Below are 24,350 nucleotides of genomic sequence, written 5' to 3' on the forward strand. Positions count from 1 at the left end.
CAGACATGTTTTTCTGTTAACTTGTTTTTATGCTTTCTGCATTTTTGAAAAGCATTTGTGCACGTTCACAATGTTGCGTAACGAGAAATACATGAATGGGTGACCACCTTTGCCTGTCCATAAACTTGATGATTTGATGTGATGTATTTGTAATATTAGATGATTACCCGCTTCGCCGGGTGGATCGCGAGACGGAGTATGCAGCGTGGCGGTTCGCCAGCTTAGAGCACGTGTTGACGTGATTGACGCCACACGAAGGAAGGGAGATAAACGCGCAAAACACTGGAGAAGATAAGGAAGAGTTACTGGGAATGGATCTACAGTAAAACAAAATCGGTTCACCGCGCCGCGCTTAGAGCACGTGTTGAAAATTTTCATCGACCAGATTGTGTCCGGGGTCTACCTGAATATGCCCACCACATTTGAAGCAGATCCATCGAGAACTTTGGCCGTGCATCGCGAAGTGACAGACACACACAAGCCGTATATAGATATACTAGAGGAATACCCGGCTTCACCGGGGTGAATCGCGAGACAGAGACAGACAGCGTGGCGGTTCACCACAATCACCTTTGAAGGCGAAGTCCTGTCAAACGGGATTGAGAATTTTAGAGCTTATTTCTTAGCCCTATATTATCTGTTATGGCTTCTCAAATGCCAGAACATACAGACAGATGATGATAAAATCGTTTATTTAACGTCACTCTGTAAAAACATTGGCGACATTTGTCTTAGATTAAAAACGCACACAGGCGCGCACACAAACTTTCCCTTTATGTACAGTGGTTTATGTTTACATGTGCCAATAATGTTATAAAAGTGTACCTAAGGGGATATAATAACGATTGGCTGTAGCTTTCGAACACAGACAAAATTATTTCAGTATTGCAAAGTGGTGTTGATAGTGTCGAATGTAAACAGAACAGTCTCAAAGTGAAAGTGGATGTTTTCCGGAAATTGCGCAGGCGGAAATATACGATCTCTCACAGCACATATTCGCAAGAATAAGGGCACAGTCTTCAGCTGACAAGCTACAAGTACATCTAATATTCCAATAGGCCTATGTACTCACGTGTCCAGCAAACCTTTGGCGAGTTCAGTATCCCCTTTGTACTTGGTTCTCAATTTGAAGCGATGAGCCTCTGACAAAAACAATCTTTCTTTCAGCGCGACCCAGCGCTGGTGCTGCGTGGTGATGAAGCAAGGAGTCCACTTTCTCTTCTCAGCTGATTTAGTGGCCTTGACAGCTTTAGACGGGTTTACTTCTATCTTTTTTGCCATTGTACGCAACCGCGCTTTGACTGTCTACGACGCCATCTCAGTTTGGTTTATGAAACGTCACGAAGTGACGTCAACGGTCTAAAAATAGCCCAAGTCCTGGAGAACTGTTGCTAAACAATGCAATAAAGAATTAATTATTTCTCGTAATTGGTAAGGACTTCAAACCTAAAACTTTGCAGGAAGCTTAATTTATACATCCCCGCAACGATGGGAAAAGCCCTGGAAGTAATTAAACTAATTAAATAGGACTATATGTCAGCCTTTGAAAATGAGACATCGGCACACTGTTATGCATTTGTATACAATGTCGAAAATACATGAATAACATTAATTTTGCATTTAAAACATAAGTTTAGAAAAAAAATGAAAAAGAAGAAAATTAGAAGTACATGTAGAAGCAAACAAAAAACTATTAGTTTAAGTTTTAGAAGTAACTGAAAAAAGACCTTGTCGTAATTTAAAACCTTCGCTTCCATTTGCAACTTCTCGAGAATGAACGACGTAAACAACAGACGCTCATTTGACAAAAAGACGTTTTGTAAAGGACTAAAAATGCATCAGATGAGCTGGAGCCTGTTTTCTGTCAATATGCGTCGGGGGTAGGGTAAGTATAGGAGCACCATTGTTCAACATTCTAAATGAAAGCATCCAACAACGACAACAACAACACCAACAACAACAACAACAACAACAACAACAACAATAACAACAACAATAACAACACATAGGCAAACTAGTAGACAAAGAGACATTTAATCATGGATTTATTCAGTCATACTCTTGGCATCTTCTTCGAACTAAAATGTTCGTAGAGTAAAATATGTGTACAGAAAAATGTTCGTGGAGTAAGATGTTTGTGCATGAATAACTTTTGTCGTCTGCGTACAAGGGGAAAGTAGGCCTACTCCACAAAATATTTACCCAGGAAAACAATTGTTATAATGTTTTTACAAGGAGTAAAAAATATCTGGTTATGGGAGTAATGTTTTCTTTCCTGTGGGAGTTCTTTGTTCGTTGCACAGGTGGACTACGAGCAAACATTTCGCAAAGAGATTTTTTTTATAATTTATTTACTCCAGAGTAAATATTCCGTGGGGTACTTTCCTCTTCAGTGTTATATCGACTCACCGGCCCCCTAACACCCACTCTCTTAAGCCAGATTCGTGTGTCTGTGCATCAAACCCTCAAGGACTATTGAAAATAAAACATGTTTCTGGTCCGCTGAACACAGCACCTTCCCACTGATCCGCCAAAGCAAGCCAGTAACAAATAATGCAATGCGTCTGGCGCCTGTTGTCAGATGGTGCTTGTTGTGGTATAAAGTAGCCACTCCGCTGCGGGTAGCGGGGTTGCCAAATTAATTCCGGGTAGTTGGCGAAGAGATACTGAGATTGAGAATGGCGGCTTGTGTCAGTTATTCGGGTGTTTGTAGTGTGTTGTCACAAAGCATTCAATAAAAGTAATGCGCTCAGATCGGTTCTCAGCACTGGATTACGGCGTGTGGATCAGGAAGTGTCTGTGTGCTGTGTGCCAGTGCCGCGTACACTCGACACTGAATACAGACGTCTATGAAATTTCACCCTGAAAGCCGAACATGTGATTGTGTTGGTCGTGTCTCCTTTCAACTTGACTCGGAGACGCCCGCTGAAAGGAATGGGGAAGAAGTATCGACTATGAATTATCCACTCCCCAGAGCGACACTGACTGTGTTGTGTTTGGGTCTCTCCCTGGCTAAAACAATCGCTGTCGGCTGGAATCGCGGCCAGCACACTCTCTGCTGGTGCCAGACTTGGTTGTAGCAATAGCCACCGCTGCCGATCGAACACTGGCGGAGCGACAGAACAGCACGACATGGCATTCTGTGTTTGAGTAAACAACTAAGTATCGCCGCAAAGGCGTCGAACTGAGACGAACTCCGACTGTAACCGACTGCTCAGTCTTGTGTAACACCACTCAGTGTAACCCAAAGGACAATGAGTAACCGAACGTTGTGAAGGAGGCATGGCCTCAGTGTAGCCAAGCGTGAAGCACAGTTTTTAGCGACTCAGTTCATGTACCAACCCACCAAGAGGAATTTCAATGCTCCATTGACCGGACTGACAGAGCTAGCAGGCCCATGCTGTAACTGCCAGTCTCAGTGTATACACACCGGCCTACCCGGCGTTCTACCCGAGTGAAGTCGGAGTCTTGTTTTCTATTTGGAGGGGAAACTGAGTGAAGGAGGCAGTGCAGTCTTCACGATCGAAGAGCGAGCGTAAACACAACCCATGTGCTTGTTGTGTTGCGGCTTTCGCTAAATGATCCTCCGTCGCCGGCTAAGCCGGCAAAAGCGCCCGTACGTACCGCCCAATTTTGGTGACAGTGTCCGGGTGTGATACGATTATGAGGGACAATACTCCTCTTCCTTCGCTGCGTTGTGGTTGTGAATATCTTCCTGGTGGTGCATAAACCCCTGTCAGTGTGCACTGCGTGTTGGGCTCCCTTTCTATCCGCGCCGTGACTCGGTAATCCAGCTATTGAAAGTCTTCCTCAACGGGAGAATGCAAACATGTTTGAAAGTGTATCTATTTAGAGTTGTTTCAGTTCTCAACGGGAGAATGTGAACATGTTTGAAAGTGTATCTATAGATAGTTTTCCTCGAAGAGGGAAATGTATACCTGTTTGAAAGTCAGGTATGAACTTACGTACGTACGGCTTCTTTGGACTGGGAAGCGTGTGAACTAATGCAGAACTCGACGTAAACAAGACATTAACTTTCCATTATTTTCACATTTATCTTTTTCTGGTTCAAAACCCGGGCGGCGGAGGAGAGACGTTCGCCCAAAGAGGTGTCCTGAAGTTTATACCCGCAGTCACTGCACGCGTGCCAACACAGCATTAGTGTGGTAACAGTATTGGAATTCTCAGGCATAAACTGCCACTGTCATACCTTCAGCGTTCACGAATTTATGCGGCTTTGGCCCGCTCGATACAGGCATACTGAGCCAAGACAACCAAAGGTATGGTCAAAAGGAACAAAGGTGCCGTTAAGAGGAACAGTTGAAAGGAACAAAGGTACAGTTGAATTTTGAAAGAAACAACGATATATATAATTGGAAAACAACAACGGTTAAAGGGAACAACGGTACAGCACGGTTAAAAGGAACAAAGGTACAGTTGAAAGGAAGCTAGGAACAGTTGAAAGGAAGAAAGGAACAGTTGAAAGGAACAACGATACTATTGAAATAACCAGTTCAGTGAAAGGAGCAACAGTACAGTTGAAAGGAACAGTCAACAGGAACAAAGGTACAATTAAAACAAGTCGCGTAAGGCGAAATTACTACATTTAGTCAAGCTGTGGAACTCACAGAATGAAACTGAAGGCACTGCATTTTTTTTACAATGACCGTAGTCCGCCGCTTGTGCAAAACGGAGTGAAACTGACGAGCCTGTTTAGCGCGGTAGTGGTTTCGCTGTGCTGCATAGCACGCTTTTCTGTACCTCTCTTCGTTTTAACTTTCTGAGCGTGTTTTTAATCCAAATATATCATATCTATGTGTTTTTGGAATCAGGAACCGACAAGGAATAAGATGAAATTGTTTTTAAATCGATTTCGGAAATTTAATTTTGATCATAATTTTTATATTTTTAATTTTCAGAGCTTGTTTTTAATCCAAATATAACATATTTATATGTTTTTGGAATCAAGAAATGATGTAGAATAAGATGAACGTAAATTTGGATCGTTTTATATTCCAAAAAAATTTATGACAATTTTCAGATTTTAAATGACCAAAGTCATTAATTAATTTTTAAGCCACAAAGCTGAAATGCAATACCGAAGTCCGGCCTTTGTCGAAGATTGCTTTACAAAAATTTCAATCAATTTGATTGAAAAATGAGGGTGTGACAGTGCCGCCTCAACTTTTACAAAAAGCCGGATATGACGTCATCAAAGACATTTTATTATTATTATTATTATTATTATTATTGTGATCATTTTGTATGCGCCTAATCTAGATATAGCCCTAGGCGCTTACATATTTATTTCTGCCGTTTGAAATGGAATTTTTTACAGACAGACAGACAAACAGGCATTTTTTACACAGAATATATAACGCATTCACATCGGCCAGTAAAGCTCAATAGCCAATTAGGCGAGCATTCACCTTCCACGGCCTTTATTCCAAGTCAAACGGGTATTTGGTGGACATTTTTATCTATGCCTATACAATTTTGCCAGGAAAGACCCTTTTGTCAATCGTGGGATCTTTAACGTGCACACCCCAATGTAGTGTACACGAAGGGACCTCGGTTTTTCGTCTCATTTATGGAAAAAATGAAAAACACCTTCAGGGGATATCATACCCAGGAACTCTCATGTAAAATTTAATTAAGATCGGTCCAGTAGTTTACTCTGAATCGCTCTTCACACACACACAGACACACACACACACACAGACAGACACACATACACCACGACCCTCGTCTCGATTCCCCCTCTATGTTAAAACATTTAGTCAAAGCTTGACTAAATGTCAAGAACAGTTGAAAGTAAGAAAGGTACAGTTGAAAGAAACGAAGGTACAGTTGAAAGAAACGAAGGTACAGTTGAAAGAAACGAAGGTACAGTTGAAAAAAACGAAGGCCAACAGTTGAAAAGAACAACGGTCCAGTTAAGGGGAACGGATGTCAGTACAGTTGAAAGAAAGAAAGGTACAGTTGAAAGAAACAGGTGTACCGTTGAAAGGAACCTGACCAGAAAATCAGTTAGTTCAGCTGCCAGCTACAAAGCTAAAGAGGAGCACAGTTTTGCCGGGACTTTATTGTCTTCGTGTCAACGAAAAGCGGGACACGTGCACAACGTTATCATTCCTTCAGTTGAAACTGAGGAGAATGTTCTGCGTTTCACTTTCAGTGTTAATTATTCGACTTGTGCAGCTGACTCCACTGTGTATTCTTTCCCATCTCAACCAGCCCTGTTTCCCTTTCGACCTCAGACAACTGATTGGTGCATAGTTTGGGTGTGAAATTGTGTAATCACCAGACATCTCAGTTACAACATTACTGTGGCTGATTCCGATATATATATATATATATATGAGAGGATCTGCATTTTGCCCTGAATTGGAGTGAACGTTTTGGGTGTGAAAGTGTGAGCCCACCAAACATCTACTATTGTGGCTGCATCAGATGTCGGAGTCATTACTGCCTTGTATTTGGGAGTATATTTCGGGTTTGACAGTCGCGAGGATCAAAGACTGACCAAATTACTGTTTAACTTTTTAACACTGCAGGGAATAGAAGACTGAGTGTCTGTATTTTTATATGCATCTATGGAAATGTGTGTTTCGAGTGTTACAGTGTCAAGCGGCCTTCAAACAGCACGTTACTTCCTCGTTATATATATATATATATATAAAAGTGAATATCTTTTTTTGAAGTGAACTGCATGTGTGGCGCGCGATTGACAATGTGAAACTAACACAACTTGTTTACCGTTAATTTAGCGGATGTGAGAGCGTCTGTTTGGATAACCAAGGGTAACATATTTACAGCGGGTCCAAGCGTGTGGGGTGTGACAGTGTGATAAGGCAAAAACAAAAAGTCTGTTTACGGTAACATAGGCAAAAACAATAGGGTCGGTAGGTCGGGATTTTTAAAAAAACATTTTATATTTTTTTCTCTCCAAAAAACCATATTTTTAAATTATTTTGCCGAAAAACAAAGACTTTTTTTTAAAAATTTATTTATTTATTTATTTTTTCTCCCAAATGCCAAAAAAAAGTCTAGGGTCGCGCGAAAAAATAGGGTCGGTCGGGATACCGTAAACAGACTATTTTTTTGTGTGCCTAATCTGCAGCAACCAAACCACGCCTTCCGCGACACCGTTTTGTGATATGTGTGATATCAGCGGACTATCGTATATGTTGTACTGACGCGCTGGTGTATTGACAATACCACCAACGGACTGATAAGAGGATGTGTCTATTTCGTTCACAGGCAGGTGTGGCGCAGAGTGATTTACACACGCGAGTCAATGCTATGTGGAGTGTTGCGGTAAGTGCAGTTTTGTGCTCATTGATTTTTGTTTTCACACACACACACACACACACACTCACACACGCACGCACATGCACGCGCACATACTAGTAATCTGCCAACTGACAATTTGTGAATGCCAATAACCCATGATACACAAAACCATAAAAGACATGGTTTTACAAGGAAACAGACAGAGCACCAGGGAAACGGACAAAAGACTACACACTGACACGCGGACTGAAATTGAAACAAAACACTCGAGCAAGCAAAGGAAACGAGTATAAATAAATAACAAATAAAATAAACAAATTACACATGTATAGGCTACAGAACCTTTCGACAGACATACGTTCTTGAACATAATTATTTGAACACACATACATATTATATATACAAAGTCCTTGCGATAAATTATGTATATGAGTGTGTGTGTGTGTGTGTGTCTGTGTGTGTGTGTGAGAGAGAGAGAGAAAGAGAGAGAATTTAGTGTGTATGTGTGTGTGTGTGTGTGAGAGAGAGAGAGGAAATATTAATATTTAGTGTGTGAGTGTGTGTGTGTGAGAGAGAGAGAGAGAGAGAGAGAGAGAGAGAGAGAGAGAGAGAGAGAGAGAGAGAGAGAGAGAGAGAGAGAGAGAGAGAGAGAGAGAGAGAGAGAGAGAGCAGCGCCACAGTCATACTGCTTCATAACTACCAGAGTAAAGAGTTAGTGAATCACTGTTTGCTTCTATTCAACAGCGAGAGCTCCAGCAAGGTAATAATCTCCAGATCAAATATTGATAAAAGACCAGATGAGTGGAATCAAATGGCCTTTCTGTCACGGTCCCATTCACTTCGCTTTTTTGCGGGGAAACATAGACCTATTAATAATAGACAGTGTAGCAATGCCTTTTTTATATATTTTTTCAGGGCCAACAGTGTTATTGTAACTAGATGCACAACATCAATCCTTTGCCCTCCACATCAAATAATTATAGGCGCCCGTCGATGTCGTGAACGAGGAAGTGCCCAACTGGGTGGAAACCAAGCGTTTGGTCGGACTGGTTGAAATGGAATTTTTTGGGGGGAGATTTCAACTAATCCCAATAAATGCTTGGGTCCTACCCAGTTGGAAATTGTATTGTGCACCCTACCCCAGTAGTTCCGCGAGTGTACAAACCATCACACAACTTAAATATAAGTATAAGGAAATAAGGAAACGTTCAAAAGTAGTGTCCCAATTTAAGAAAGCTGTTACAAATCACCATAGTTTGCAGACGGAGAGAACCGTGGCTGTGAGTTGAAACTGAAGCAAAGTCGTGGTTAAAAGCGATAATTTTGACTTTGAAATTCGATTTATTTCATAAACCTTATTTTTCATGTTCAAGGGTCATGGTGGACTGTTGAAGAAGAGATAATTCTTTTGGACACTGTTTTCTGAATTTTACTTAGATACCTACTGTGAAGAGGTATCGTCGATGGAATGAAATTGGCAAATACAATCGACGTGCCCGGCTTTGAAGCTATCACCAAAAATATTATCATTACTATCACACATATTTTGAAGTACTTAGAGTTGTAGCCCAACACTCCCCCGAAATCGGCGTATGCTGCCAGAATGGCGGGGTAAAAAGGGTCATTCGCGTACAAATCCACTCGTGCAAAAACATGAGTGAACGTGGGAGTTTCAGCCCCTGAACGAAGAAGAAGAAGAAGAAGAAGAAGAAGAAGAAGAAGAAGAAGAAGAAGAAGAAGAAGAAGATGAAAAAGCGCAACAAGTTTGGGAAGCTGGCTTTGAAATTTAAAGAAATAACCCTTATCCAGCAGTACAGAGCTCAACCTCTCAATGCGAATTCTCGTTGTTGTCCGAGGCATAGAATTCAAACTGATGAAACCTGGAAGACCCCCTCCAATGCAGCATGATCATGTGATTGAAAGTGCAATATTGTAATTGCTCAAGGCGAGTAATTCCTTTGGGTGTACGAGTTTAGATATAGCTATTCTGATGAACACGTGGAGGAATTCGGGGGCTGTGATTGGATGGTCTCTTCCGATCATCAAAGCATAATGCTACGGAAGCCGGCCATTTTCCTCAATATCCAAAAGCATATTGTCGATAACAAAGACGCATGGTTCGGATTCAAACTCAAAATCGTCCCTCCAAAAGCCAAAAAATTAACACACGACTTTTATTTCTACTGCTGTTATTGTTTCTTCTCTTTACACATTCTTCAACGGTGAGAATACTGAAAACGGCATCCCAGACGACAGTACTGTTTCCATACGCGAATTTAGCTGCCCTTGGAAAGTGGCTAGCTCAGGAGGCCTGTTAGTCTGAAACTATAAGGACAGTTGAACATAGATGACAAAGATCCCGGAATGAACAAACATTTCGCAGATGCAGACACAGAAAGACGTCATGAAGAATGCGATGCTTCAAAAGATACAGACTGTGATGATGACTGTGACGTCATTCACATACACCGAGACGTCATTCACAGTTGTTCGGTCAAAAAGTAGATCTTTCCACAATGGCTGCTCCCGTGTTTAGGTTTGTCATGCTTGAGTACACAAAACGTGTTTGTTCTCCCCTCTGTTGAAGCTGTGAGACATAAATGCTATTCCGACTTGGTCGTGTGACAGAGTTTTCTTCCACACTCGATTAGCTGATGTCTAACTCAGCCTGACGTCTTCGTTAGACAATCAACGTAATCTCGTGTGAAAGAAAACATCTGTCACACGACCAAGTCTGAATAGCAGGTATTGTAAATAGAGAATACTACATGGCTTGCTGTGTCGTACCAGATTTACACGAGTTGTTTTTTTAAATATTGAACTGCGAGCGAAAGCGAGCTGTTCACTATTTGAAAAAGCAACGAGTGTAAATCTGGTACGGAACAGCAAGCCATGTAGTATTCTGTTTATCCTACATACTGTACTTACGTGTATTTTACTGAAAATGTCCTGCATTCGAGGCAGCTAAATTGAAGACGCTTGTTTTAGAACCTCGATCTCTTCTAAAGCCTCGTGCAATCTATTACGTCAAAGCAAAGAAACGTCACTCTGAAAGTGTGGCGTGACGTGTTAGTTCTAAAGATTCATCGAGGGTAATTAGCGAGCGCAATTTGTGTTTCTATAATGACGTTTGTCTCGGTGACTTTGGCATCATAAGCAGTGGAAAAACAGGTCCCTGCCAGACTTGCTTGACATGACCTCATTTACATTATATACACACGTGTGATTTGAACGATTATTATCTCACGGGTGTCTCTCTCACGTATGTAGGATAAATCCTTCTTTGTTAATTCGACATTTTGATTGGTCAATGCAATCACTCAGCGGTCAGGCAATCAGCGTGTATCACCTCCAAATGGATCTGCAGTGGAATGTAGGTCCGTGGCCTCAATGTACACTTCCTGGCAAGCGTATCAATACAAGTCATGTGTTTCACGTGTCGCCATGACTGCAATAGTTTCTGCCAGCCGGTTGGTCATGCGCACGAACGATAGACAAATCAAGGGAAATGGAAGACAGCAAGTACGCAATTTGGTGACCGAGACATGAAAAGGATGTGACGTCATGTTATAATGAATGACGAATTGTTCTAGCGAGAACGTCACTTTGTGATTCGGCCTTTGCAGACTTCTCAAAAGGAACAAGCCATGGAAAAGTCAGTCTGTAAAATATAGAAAAGCACATAATAACCTCAAGCGAATTATAATGTCCTAAGCACATCGTAATTCCATGGGACTATACTTGCACCGAAGGCGATGGTAAGTACGTGACAAGTCATGAATAAGATTGATGAATTGAGGTGCCACTTCACATCCAAAAAGAAAGATCCTTTGAATGGATAGATAAAATTACAATATCGACCTGCTGCTTTCAACATGTCGGGCTGTGCCTAAATTGTCTCACCTGTGATTTGTAAATGGAATCCCGAGGGCCGTAGGCTTTCGGGATTCCATTTACAAATCACAGCGGCCTTCGGGATTCCATTTACAAATCACAGGTGAGACAATTTAGGCACCGCCCTCCATGTTGAAAGCAATCGGTGAATAGTATCAATGTACCACCAAAATACGATTGCTTAAAAATGAACCAAGTAGCCAACGTTGAAGGCACAGTCCTTCTGGTGTTGTTTGTTTGTTTGTTTAACGCCCAGCCGACCACGAAGGGCCATATCAGGGCGGTGCTGCTTTGACATATAACGTGCGCCACACACAAGACAGAAGTCGCAGCACAGGCTTCGTGTCTCACCCAGTCACATTATTCTGACACCGGACCAACCAAGTCCTATCACTTATAATGCCAGACGCCAGGCGGAGCAGCCACTAGATTGCCAATTTTAAAGTCTTAGGTATGACCCGGCCGGGGTTCGAACCCACGACCTCCCGATCACGGGGCGGACGCCTTACCACTAGGCCAATCGTGCCGGTCCCTCCTTCTGGTGTAAACCTATACTCCAACGATTCAACTTATCAGATAAGTTATTACAGATCTGGCCAGGCTTTTACATGAAATCGGATCGTCCATCCACCTGGACACATGCTAAGGCCAAAAAAAAAGTCTGTTTACGGTAACATAGGCCACAAAAAATAGGGTCGGTAGGTCGGGATTTTTTTTTCTTCCAAAAAAACACATATTTTTAAGTTATTTTGCAAAAAAACAAAGACTTTTTTTTTTTCCCCAAATGCCAAAAAAAAGTCTAGGGTCGCGCGAAAAAATAGGGTCGGTCGGGATACCGTAAACAGACTATTTTTTTTGTTTGCCTAAAAATCCACAGCCTAGGTGCATTGTGTCCAACTTTTTTCATGTGAAGGACTGTGCCTTTCACAAATGAATAAAAGTCGGCAACCGCCAGTTTCGTACCCACCAGTCGCAATAACGCAGATTTACTTTGGTTTTGGTGTCCACCCCCCCCCCCCCCCCCCCCCGCCCCCATGAAATCCGAAAGGTCAAGCAAACAAGTCGTGAATAACCAGAAGCAATCATCCGTTTTGGGGAAGGCAACTATCCTTGACCAAAGAGTCCCTTTCGTTGCTGGAAAATGCAGACAAATAAATAAATCTGCGCTATCAAGACCAGTTCCGGCTTAGTTGGAGAACACACTTAATTTTTTTTCCCGTCAATCTTCTAGGTTAATAAAATTGAGCTGAACTGTGTCAAATTTGCCCGCTCTAAATTTCGTTCTGTGATATGCCTATTCGATTACGTCCCTTATTCCTTCAAAGTCAAGGCCAGCCACTCTTGTTCAAGATGAGTTTTGTCCTGCCAGAGACCGCAGAGACGGTACTCTACGGTCTCCACTCTACGGTCTCTGGTGCTGCTCAGAATGTTGGCAACAGCATAATCACGTACATTGGAAAACGCCGTTTTACTGAGTGAGTGATCGTATTTTATTGCAGCCACATTCTCGCACTTTCTCGCTCTCTTTTTGCTTTGATTATTCAATTTATTGCCACCAAAAACAGACAGAATCAAAACTTCGACTACTCAGCGGGATTTGTTTTGCCAGGGAACTGTGAGGCCTTCGTTGTGAAAAGTTGTTGAACATAATATATATTATGCGTCTACAAGTAGGAATTCAATCAGGTTTCTCACAAGATAAATCCCGAACTGAAGGCTTTGCCAAATTCAAAATCTGAACAACAAGATGACTGTGGGTCAAAACAAAGTTGAAAAACAAAAGAAATCGGTATTCACCAACACAAAGACTGCACAGACAAAGACAAAGTCGAATTTTCGCCTATGGAGGCTTCTTCAGGACATCGAATACGCAAGAAAACAAAAAGCAGAAGCATGGACACATAAAGGGAAAGAACTCTAACCACACACACACACACACACACACACACACAACATTCAGGGGAGAGAAGTAGTTAGAAAAATAAGGAAAATAATAAGTATATATGTATAAACACACTGACTAAATTGTACAAATAAAAAAGGTACAATTATTTAGAAACAGTAGAGGGAGTAACAGGTTCTTGAAACTAAGAGAACAGATTCGTGGTGATTGTTTCCTGATCCAAATAGACCACACGATAATAAAGCAAACGTATACTGCCTATACCTATTCATATTATCAAATGACACCAACGCTGGTACAGCATTCCAAAGCTCTTCAGAAGAAGAACAAATATTGAGTCGCTTATAGTGCCCGTCAAAAAGTACAAGCGCATTGGTTTGGACCAGATCTACGAAAAAAAGAGACTACGCTCTTGTGTCTCTAGGCATCTTTCCTTTGACATTCAATTTTATTTGTTCTTTTGCTTTCTGTGGGTCTGTCGAAGTCATTTTAATGACTAGAATTTGTTTTAACGATACGTGTGATGCACGTAGGCAAAATATATAACAATAAATCGTTGCGGTTTAGCTATGTGAGATCTAAGATCTAGTCAAAATGTGTTGGGTGTCCCGTTTGATGTTCAGGTATTCCCCGTTTGCCATCCCATTTAAAGATACCACCTTCTTTCCCGTGCAAACGGTCATGTAAACCACAACAGAGCTGTCCACGCTTTTACATTACAAAAGATTTTGTTAAGTCCCTTGAACATGAACATAAAGTTTAAAGGTAATCTTGAACTTTAGCGTGTTAAATTCATAGCTCAGATTTTAGAGGCATTTAAGCCTCCAAATTTGCAGAACCTGCACTTGTAATCATAAGAAGTCATTTTAGATCAATTTGAAGTCACAGAATGAACTCCGATGAACTGTACGAATGCATTTCGTTTACATGCGTCAAAGAAGGAATTATCCGTATGAGAGGACAAGGGAGACAACACTATCGTGTAAATGATGTCCCTTGGTTGACAACGTACGCCATTTTCGTCGATCAAACAACCAAATGAATTAATTATGCTAGCTAAGCTTAAGTTTGAAGCTCAATCCGTCAATTAATTTCACGACAAATGTTCTTTGGCTTGATTACAGGGACTTGTATCACAATAAAGTAAAGAATGCCACTGGATTCTGAGCTATGAATTTAACACGCTAAAGTTCAAGAATGAATCGAAGTTCAACTCAAAATTCTTACTTTTCAGCACAAATTTGCTTCAGTTTCAACACGCCACCACAGTTATCTCCCTGTCTGTAAAGTTTGGTATCTTACTCCAGCTTCCTTGCGTCTGGGGCACTTGTTGTTTGGTTTGAACCAGTAAGCCTTTCTCTTGGACACAGACCAAAAATCAACTGCATGCACGGCAGGTTGCTGTACAATGTGGACACTTCTTTGCTGAATTAATTTTACAGATCAAGGGCAGATCCAGGATCTTTAAGGAAGGGGGGGCCCACCCAAACCTTTTTGCACAAACTTGATGGCGCGAAGCTAGGGGGGTCCGGGAGCATGCCCCCCCCCCCCCCCGGAATTTTGTTTTTTCAAGGAAGCAAAATGCTGCAATCTAGGGCCACTTGAGCTCAGAAACTGTCATTTAATCATCTCTCTCTCTCTCTCTCTCTCTCTCTCTTTTGTGTGTTTTACCTGAAGGGGGGGCCCGGGCCCCCTTAGCCCCCCCCCCCAAAATCCGCCACTGCAGATTGACATAGGTTTCAGTTTCAAATTTGATTCTTGAAAATGACAGGGAAAATGAAATCCAAGTCTTTACAGAAAGCAGCTAGGCTGTATATTTTCCCTTTCCCAGCGGTATTTCAAACCCTGGTAGTTCAGACTATAGACGAGGAATAATACCTCAACTGAAGAATACGAGAACGCAGAAGAAGAAAAAGAAGTACTGAAGATTGCTCTTTTGTCGTGTTTAGATTACTCGTTTCGGTTGACTGCTCACTTAGCAGGCAGTAGGCTATCAGTGTCAGTCAGATTGTGTTGAGGTTGTTGAACACAACTTCCCTGTGCGCTGGGTGATTATATCAAAGAGGCCCTGCAGGATACCTGCATATTTCCTTGATAGCTCAGTGATTATACCACAGATAGTGTTGCTGAGCGTAGCTAGTGTGTCATCGGTTGCAAAGCAAAGTGTAGCGTTGCGTTTATTTTATTTGATGAAGTAGGCAAGTTCATATTTTATGGGGCAACAAATAAACATGGAACTACGGAGGCAAATTTATTTGTCATCATTTTCACGAGTTTTCATTCACAAGCACCTGGGAAATAAATCTCATGTTCCCCGGGGAATAAATCCCCGGTTACCATAGTTGCAGGAAGCCCTATTACATGGATAATCAAAAGCAAACCCAATAGAAACGCTCGAGGATTCTTCGGCTCTTTTCATTGGCGTTTCCCCAGACCTAAACAGACGACACTGCTTCGCCAAGTTCCAAATACGAACTGGCAAATGTAAACAAAAAACAAAACTACCTCATCAAAGGTCATACATTTATGCTTTATCGCAAACAAATGAAACCTATCGATATGTTTTATCTTCTCACAATGTCATGGAGTGCGTGTATCTCTTTGGAGAAACACGAACATCAAGTTTTAAGTCAAACCAATTGACCCCTGACACACACATTTTGACCCGTGCACAAGACGTTGTATCGATAAACTAAGCGCAAATAAAAAAATAATGATAAAAAAGCAAAGAACATAGCAACAAGAAATGAAGACATCTGACAACGCCGAGCAAGCAGAATGACAAGTCTAATGAAAAACAGAGAGGCAATGAGAAACAAGATCGCGATTATCTTTCCTTCGCGGCACGACGCAAATCGTTTGTGTCCTTTGACCCAATTCGTGCAGTGCTGCACGATGCAAATCTTCTGTGACCTTTGACTCAACGTAGCTTCAATATTCGATTACTAATATTTACCACTGAAAACCGAGGGGTGGAATACCGAGAGGGGCAGGGTGGTAGGGCGATGGTGAAATGTAATGAAGAGACACGTGTAGCAATAAGAGAAAACCGATTCTGCAATAACACAAACACGAACAAAAAACCCAACACTGACCTATATGAATATTTAATCAATAATATGATCGTCTGCGTTGCAGGTGTGCAAGTGAAGGGTTGGGGGGGGGGGGGGTAACTTGATCATTAATTTGTGTGTGTCAGTGTTTGTGTTCATGGACTGATTGTGAGGGAGGGTGGGGTGGGGTGTGTTTCAGGTTTTGGTGTGGGTATGAAACGAGCAAAACAATACCCACACCACAAAATCTTGGAGGCAAAAAACACTCGCCGTCGCATCATTTTGTCCGCACAATATTATATGCACCAACAACCGGAAAGAAAGGTGACAATGGAAAAAGACTCATCTTTGCTTCCTGCGATTCCTTGCCCCCGACTACGTCGCACGATAATCCACATAACAGATCTGTTGTGAGATGGTCAACGCTGACTGTGCAAGCAAATCACCTCGTTTGAAATACGACAATCCCATCGCTCGAATGCAACATGTGGGCACTATCGTCTCAAAGGCGCTTACTGTTGGTTTCACACACCACTCTGTAGTCGGAACCTACAGAACTTCGCATCCTCAAACCTGACATACTTGTCTCAACATTATAAACTCAAATCACACACAGTAAGTTGCTTTCGCACGCCAGCTTTAAACAACGTGCTGGGGCCCCGAACATGCATTATAATAACAGAACTCGCGTGTCAAACCATGGCTCCCTGTGTTGATTTTTCACTTAATGTTGAACCACCAAAATGATGACAAAAACGATGTTTGATGGTTTCTTGCCAGACTAGCTTTTTTGTCGGTCCTCGGGGGGCATATCGACTTTTGTTTCATATTTATTGACCGCGGCCTTCGGCCTTGGTCAATAAATATAAAACAAAAGACGATATGCTCCCCCTCGGACCGACAAAAAAGCTGGTCTGTCAACACCCCATCAAACATCTTATAATGTTCGGCACAACATTTATGAATGGAACTAGGCAAACTCATAGTTAAGGCGTAACCAATAAGGATACCTGCACATTTCTGGATCTGCTTCAAATTTGGTGGGCATATTCAGGAAGACCCGGGACACAACCTGGTCGATGAGAATTTTCAACACGTGCTCTCAGCGCGCAGCGCTGAACCGATTTTGGTTCTTCTGTAGATCCACTACATCCATTCCCAGTAACTCTTCCTTATCTTCTTCAGTGTTTTGCGCGTTTAATTATCTCCCTCCCTTCGTGTGGCGTCAATCCATATTCCCGTTATTATTTTTATTCCACAACGCTCAATCCATATTCCCGTTACTATTTTTAGAAGGTTACTGTCTACAATTCTTCCTTATCTTCTCCGGTGTTTTGCGCGTTTATCTCCCTTCCTTCGTGCGCCGGCGAAGCCGGCGGCCGGGTCCCCGGCGCAGCCGGGTATTCGGCTCTACTTCTTCCCGGCGAAGCGGGTAATCATTTAAGTCAGTCATCAGTATACAGTGTTGATCATTGGTTGTGTTCTGGACACCATTTTAGCTTGTCTAAAAGATGAAAGATAAAGAAGTAAGGAAGACGCAGGGGACCATCACCGTCAGACATCAGTCAAATACAGTGTTGGTTGATCCCTGGCTGTGTTCTGGACAACATTTTAGCTTGTCTAAAAGATGAAAGATAAAGTGGTAGATATAAGACGCGCCGGTAGACCGTTATCGTAATACATTGTTGTACTAAGGCAAATACTGTGTTTTCCTTCCCATGCGGTGCTTCGGCAGGGTGTTTCTGTGCGTTTGATAAAGTTCATTTGCCGCTAATACAATTTAGAAACTAGAGTTACGCTTTCATCGAACAACAAGGTACAGATACGAAGCTTTATCTAGCCAGTCTGAGTTCATTGTTTTGACTCGCTAACGTGAATTTGTTGTTATGCAGATGCCGTATTGATGCGCGGAAGAGTGTTTCGTTTCAATCCGTTTTGATTGATTGTAGGATTGTTATCAATGCGTTTTTTTGCAGCGAATAGCGCTGGTGTTACCAAACATATGTTTCCGTCTTTGTTGGTTTAAAGGCACAGTCAGCCTCCCGTAAACCATCACAGATACTGTCAGGTTTTTACACACAGCATACAAACACCCTTTCATTTAAACACTCACCGCTTGAGAACAGCGAGCAATTTTCAAAGAATTTATTTTTGTGTGGTTTATCTTACCCCTGAGCCATCGTGAATCCGTGTGATCCAGTTTCCCTTTTTCACAATGCAGTCGTCAGTTAGTAATTTGAATGGGACTCGCTTTGAGCTTATCTGCAATAGCACGTTATTATGTACCTCTGACTATGCACGAAACAAACGGCTGTGGTTCACAAGAACTCTCGCGATGGCTTTTGACTGTTCAGAGGAACTGGCGATAGGCATAAACCGTCGTCTGCTACGAGAACCACGACCTTGCGTGACCCTGCTTCCGGGCGTTTCTTTTTTCAAACTTTCAAAACTTCGAATTGTACTGATCTTGTCTCGATGATGATTTAAACATGTTTGTGTAACAAGCTGTCAATTTATTATTTAGATTTTAAAAGTTAGGTCTAGCGCCAAAACGCACCACGGTCCGATTGTCGACTGAGACAATCCGCAAAATTAATTCTTTGAAAATTGCTCGCTCTTTACGTAGGGCACCTAGGATGTTCCCGTTTGGTGAGCGTTCAAATGGAAGGGTGTTTGTACTGTATGTAAAAGCCTGACAGTATCTGTGATGGTTTACGGGAGGCGCACTGTGCCTTTAAACAATGTTTATTCATATTTTACATGTTCAGGAAATGTACATTGACAAAATGTGAAAACAACAAGCCTACGGCTTATGGTGGTGTCTTTAAACAAATTTACAAGAAGAACATGGCAGACAGTCAAGCCCTTACACAGTAAGGTAAGCAAAAACAATCCGTACATTTTACACAAAATATTATCCAAATTTAGAAGAGAAAAGAAACAGTCATTGTTCACCTCGACCGCTAGCGATCTGTGTAAAATGTCACATTTTCGTCAAAAATACAAATAACGTATAATGATAATTGAAAATGAAAAAGTAAAACTGGAGACCTTCTGCTTTCAAAGACAAATGGTAGTATTTACCGTCATGTCGTCCATCGTAACTGACGATTCATTTGCAAAGCACCGCAGAAATTAATTCTGAAAACCGACATCACGAGCAGGGGACTTTCGGTACGAGCGCGTGCATACACACGTACTCACGCACGCACGCACACGTACGCACGCGCACACGCACACACACACACACACACACACACACACACACACACACACGCACGTACGCATGTACGTACGCACGCACGCACGCACGCACGAACGCACGCACGCACGCACACACACACACACACACACACACACTCACACACACACACACACACACACACACACACACACACACACACACACACACACACACACGCATTCGCAAACAAAATGAGCATATTGAAATCGGTAACATTGTAAAGAAGATCTCTGACTAATCTGCAACTTCCCATCATGCAAACGCTTTTTACAAAACCCTCAAATCGTCTTTTGTGAGAGAGTACCATCAAGCACAATACATCCACGACCACCACGAAAACTACAACCATGACGACCATCACCACCATTAAAACAAAAGCGTATTAAACTAAAGGGGCAGGGTTTTTGGTTGTTTGTGAAGAGAAAATAAGTGTACTATGCTCTGTATCGGTGTGTGGTTTTGGATATGTGTGTGTGCAGATGTGCGTGACTTGATAAATTTATGATTTGAGCTTGTGATTCTTATAAAAAAAAAGTCTGTGACTGTCTTAATGTGATGTAATATCTGTGTATACGAACTAAAAGAAAAGACAATCTGATGACAATTAAGTTGTATTAAATTGAATTGATTGAATTGAATTGAAGTGAAGTGAAGTGAAGTGAAGTGAAGTGAAGTGAAGTGAACTGATCTGAACTGAACTGATCTGAACTGAACTGAACTGAACTAAATGGCATTACATTGAATGGGATGGAATTGAATGGAATTGGATTGAATTGAATTGAATTGTCTTTATTTTCCAACCGTAGTTGTCCCAGACGCAGATAGAGCCAGACACCCACGGTGCGCTTTGAGGTGACCTCCCTACCATGAAGTTCCGTCAGCGACAGATCGTCCTGTCCATACTGCTGCTGTGCGGCGCCATCGTTCTCCTCCTGCACTCCAGAACTCTGGAAGACAACGACCTTGTCCTTCACCCCAAGGTTCCCAAGGTCCCTGGGGCCCCCCTCACCGCCACCCTCACAGCCACCCCCCGCGCCCGGAACATCCCCCTGGATCCCCCTCCAGGCAAGCGTGACCCTGGCGATGAGGGGCAGGAGGATGAGGCAGCTTCGATGGTCTTCGTCCAGCGTTCACCAGCAGGAGGGGAGTGTCCCAACGTGTTGCGGCCGGCCGGCGAGGTCAAGGAGACTCAGACCTTTCAAAAGGTGAAATCCGAAACATATAGACTGCTAACGTTCCAAATCGAGAATCAAAAGACAAGAAGGTTTACAGTTTTGGAACGTTGAATTCAGAAAACTCGACCTAACACGGCGATAGCATTTATAAAATTTTTTTTTAATAATAACCTAACATTGCTACGATCATCTTGGGGACATTCTAAGATAAGTGGCAGCAAGATTAGTTTTTTTCTTCTTACTGTCGTGTCTCTTGTTCGTCCACTGTAAAAGCCGTTAGGTCGAGGTTCTTGCGAACGTGTTGTTAAGTCCTGAATTAAAAGTCCCCCCAAAAATTAACCATTCTTGTTTTTTTATGCCCTCAAAAGGTGGACAACGAGACAGGACTCTACGTGTTCTCCGCCTTCCTGGACGAGAAGGAGAAGGGGGTGAGGGTGGTGGGCCTCAACAGCTGGAAAGCCAGAGCGGTGTTCTGTCTGCTGTGGTACGACTCCGGGCATCCCGAGCTAAGGGTCGTGAAAAACATCGTGGAGAACCTTCCCGAGCACCACGCCAAAAGGTCAGTGTGGAGAGGGGAGGGTTGAGTTGTGGGGTTGGGAGGAGGGAGAACCTTCCCGAGCACCACGTCAACAGGTCAGTGTGGAGAGGGGAGGGTTGAGCTGTGGTGTTGGGAGGAGGGAGAACCTTCCCGAGCACCACGCCAACAGGTCAGTGTGGAGAGGGGAGGGTTGAGTTGTGGGGTTGGGAGGAGGGAGATCCTTCCCGAGCACCACGTCAACAGGTCAGTGTGGAGAGGGGAGGGTTGAGTTGTGGGGTTGGGAGGAGGGAGAACCTTCCCGAGCACCACGCCAACAGGTCAGTGTGGAGAGGGGAGGGTTGAGTTGTGGGGTTGGGAGGAGGGAGAACCTTCCCGAGCACCACGTCAACAGGTCAGTGTGGAGAGGGGAGGGTTGAGTTGTGGGGTTGGGAGGAGGGAGAACCTTCCCGAGCACCACGTCAACAGGTCAGTGTGGAAAGGGGAGGGTTGAGTTGTGGGGTTGGGAGGAGCGAGAACCTTCCCGAGCACCACGTCAACAGGTCAGTGTGGAAAGGGGAGGGTTGAGTTGTGGGGTTGGGAGGAGGGAGAACCTTCCCGAGCACCACGTCAACAGGTCAGTGTGGAGAGGGGAGGGTTGAGTTGTGGGGTTGGGAGGAGGGAGAACCGTTACCTTACCGAGCACCACGTCAACAGGTCAGTGTGGAAAGGGGAGGGTTGAGTTGTGGGGTTGGGAGGAGCGAGAACCTTCCCGAGCACCACGTCAACAGGTCAGTGTGGAAAGGGGAGGGTTGAGTTGTGGTGTTGGGAGGAGGGAGAACCTTCCCGAGCACCACGTCAACAGGTCAGTGTGGAGAGGGGAGGGTTGAGTTGTGGGGTTGGGAGGAGGGAGAACCTTCCCGAGCACCACGCCAACAGGTCAGTGTGGAAAGGGGAAGGTTGAGTTGTGGGGTTGGGAGGAGGGAGAACCTTCCCGAGCACCACGTCAACAGGTCAGTGTGGAGAGGGGAGGGTTGAGTTGTGGGGTTGGGAGGAGGGAGAACCTTCCCGAGCACCACGTCAACAGGTCAGTGTGGAAAGGGGAGGGTTGAGTTGTGGGGTTGGGAGGAGGGAGAACCTTCCCGAGCACCACGTCAACAGGTCAGTGTGGAAAGGGGAGGGTTTAGTTGTGGGGTTGGGAGGAGGGAGAACCTTCCCGAGCATCACGCCAACAGGTCAGTGTGGAGAGGGGAGGGTTGAGTTGTGGGGTTGGGAGGAGGGAGAACCTTCCCGAGCATCACGCCAACAGGTCAGTGTGGAAAGGGGAGGGTTGAGTTGTGGGGTTGGGAGGAGGGAGAACCTTCCCGAGCATCACGCCAACAGGTCAGTGTGGAAAGGGGAGGGTTGAGTTGTGGGGTTGGGAGGAGGGAGAACCTTCCCGAGCATCACGTCAACAGGTCAGTGTGGAAAGGGGAGGGTTGAGTTGTGGTGTTGGGAGGAGGGAGAACCTTCCCGAGCACCACGTCAACAGGTCAGTGTGGAGAGGGGAGGGTTGAGTTGTGGGGTTGGGAGGAGGGAGAACCTTCCCGAGCACCACGCCAACAGGTCAGTGTGGAGAGGGGAGGGTTGAGTTGTGGGGTTGGGATTGAATTGAATTGAACTTTATTTAACAAGGATTAAGATTTAAGGCTACGCCTTTTCTTACAATCTGTCCTTGGGACGCATAGACACACAATTATATAATTAAAAAATTAAAAATTAAAAAGTTAAAAAGTTAACCAACAAAAGGAGGCCGGACGGTTGGCCTAGTGGTAAGGCGTCCGCCCCGTGATCGGGAGGTCGTGGGTTCGAACCCCGGCCGGGTCATACCTAAGACTTTAAAATTGGCAATCTAGTGGCTGCTCCGCCTGGCGTCTGGCATTATGGGGTTAGTGCTAGGACTGGTTGGTCCGGTGTCAGAATAATGTGACTGGGTGAGACATGAAGCCTGTGCTGCGACTTCTGTCTTGTGTGTGGCGCACGTTAAATGTCAAAGCAGCACCGCCCTGATATGGCTCTTCGTGGTCGGCTGGGCGTTAAGCAAACAAACAAACAAACAAACAAAGGAGGCCGGAAAACTTCAGCACGTGATAATAAAGATGATGATGATGATGATGACAATAATGATGATGATAATGATGATGATGATGAGGCATGAAGAGCATACATATGTGGTTATTCATAAAATCAAATGCATACTATGCAGGTAATTATAAATACAAGCTGGTAGCAATCGAACATGTAGCAATAGTACCAAAAAAATATGTTCAGAATATACAATGCACAGCATATCTTTGACGTAATACTAAGTGTGGTAAATCAAAAGGCGTTAAACTACTCAGACATTAAGTGGTTTTTAACACATTTTTTAAAACTTGTTAAGGACTTTAAGTGCTTAAAGGATGATGGTAGTGATTGGGCTGGTTTGAGGGTACATGTAGGTTGAGGTTTGGTTTGGAGGTTGGTGCTGAGTGGTGGAGTTGAGAGAGAAGAGAGGTGAGGAGGGTCTTGTTCGTTGGGTTTTGTCGTTGGGGTGGAGGAGTGACGTGTGTGTGTGTGTGTGTGTGTGTGTGTGTGTGTGTGTGTGTGTGTGTGTGTGTGTGTGTGTGTGTGTGCGCGTGTGTGAGAGTGAGTGAGTGAGGTAGTATGTGTGTGTGTGCGTGTGCGTGTGTGTGTGTGTGTGTGTGTGTGTGTGTGTGTGTGTGTGTGTGTGTGTGTGTGTATGTCTGTTTCTGTCTCTGGGTGTGACAGAGACCGGCAGAGAGAGGGGGGTAATTTTGGGTTACATTCAAGATGTGGGAGAACACAATATACCCATGACGTAACGAATATTTATTACACGGAGAATTTTCTGTAAATGTCTAAGTAACAGAAAACGCTCCGTATAGTAACTATCGGTTATGTCATAGGCATCGTAGTGTAAATTGTATAGTGTAAATTGCTTGCGAAAACAGTCATGCACCTGTAAACTCTATACACTATAAATTGATTAGAAGTATTGCAATTTTGAACACACTTTCTGTAACCAGTTTTGGACACAGTGTGGCATAGTACATAATTCTACTAATACGTAGAACACATGGCAAACACTGGTCTTCATTTGAGAATGAGTAGAATAATGTAGGCTTACATGTCGCACTGTCTTCAACACTATTTAAAGAGAGGGTGTTCAGAAGTGGTAAACTTCAATTTAGAGTGTTAACACGCGAGTGCACGAATGAGTTGCAGTCTA

The 24,350-nt window shown here is 43.4% G+C and overlaps 1 protein-coding gene and 1 long non-coding RNA gene across 6 annotated transcripts in view; one reads left to right on the plus strand and one right to left on the minus strand.

Moving 5' to 3' along the window:
- Positions 1-24,350, minus strand: part of LOC138970656 (uncharacterized) — a 273,936-nt gene that overhangs the window by 228,483 nt on the left and 21,103 nt on the right. The window lies entirely within an intron of this gene.
- Positions 2,089-24,350, plus strand: part of LOC138970587 (uncharacterized) — a 32,662-nt gene continuing 10,400 nt past the window's right edge. The window contains exons 1-5 of one of the 5 annotated variants that reach the window (XM_070343061.1): positions 2,089-4,566; positions 7,264-7,320; positions 8,041-8,056; positions 20,197-20,595; positions 20,934-21,124. In XM_070343061.1, the coding sequence (XP_070199162.1) occupies positions 20,257-20,595; positions 20,934-21,124 (530 nt within the window). In that variant the 5' untranslated portion in view covers positions 2,089-4,566; positions 7,264-7,320; positions 8,041-8,056; positions 20,197-20,256. The remainder of the gene's footprint in view (positions 4,567-7,263; positions 7,321-8,040; positions 8,057-20,196; positions 20,596-20,933; positions 21,125-24,350) is intronic. The other 4 variants (XM_070343072.1, XM_070343055.1, XM_070343068.1 and 1 more) reach the window with 4 other exon arrangements.

Source organism: Littorina saxatilis, linkage group LG1 (genome assembly GCF_037325665.1).
Source record: "Littorina saxatilis isolate snail1 linkage group LG1, US_GU_Lsax_2.0, whole genome shotgun sequence".
NCBI lineage: Eukaryota > Metazoa > Mollusca > Gastropoda > Littorinimorpha > Littorinidae > Littorina > Littorina saxatilis.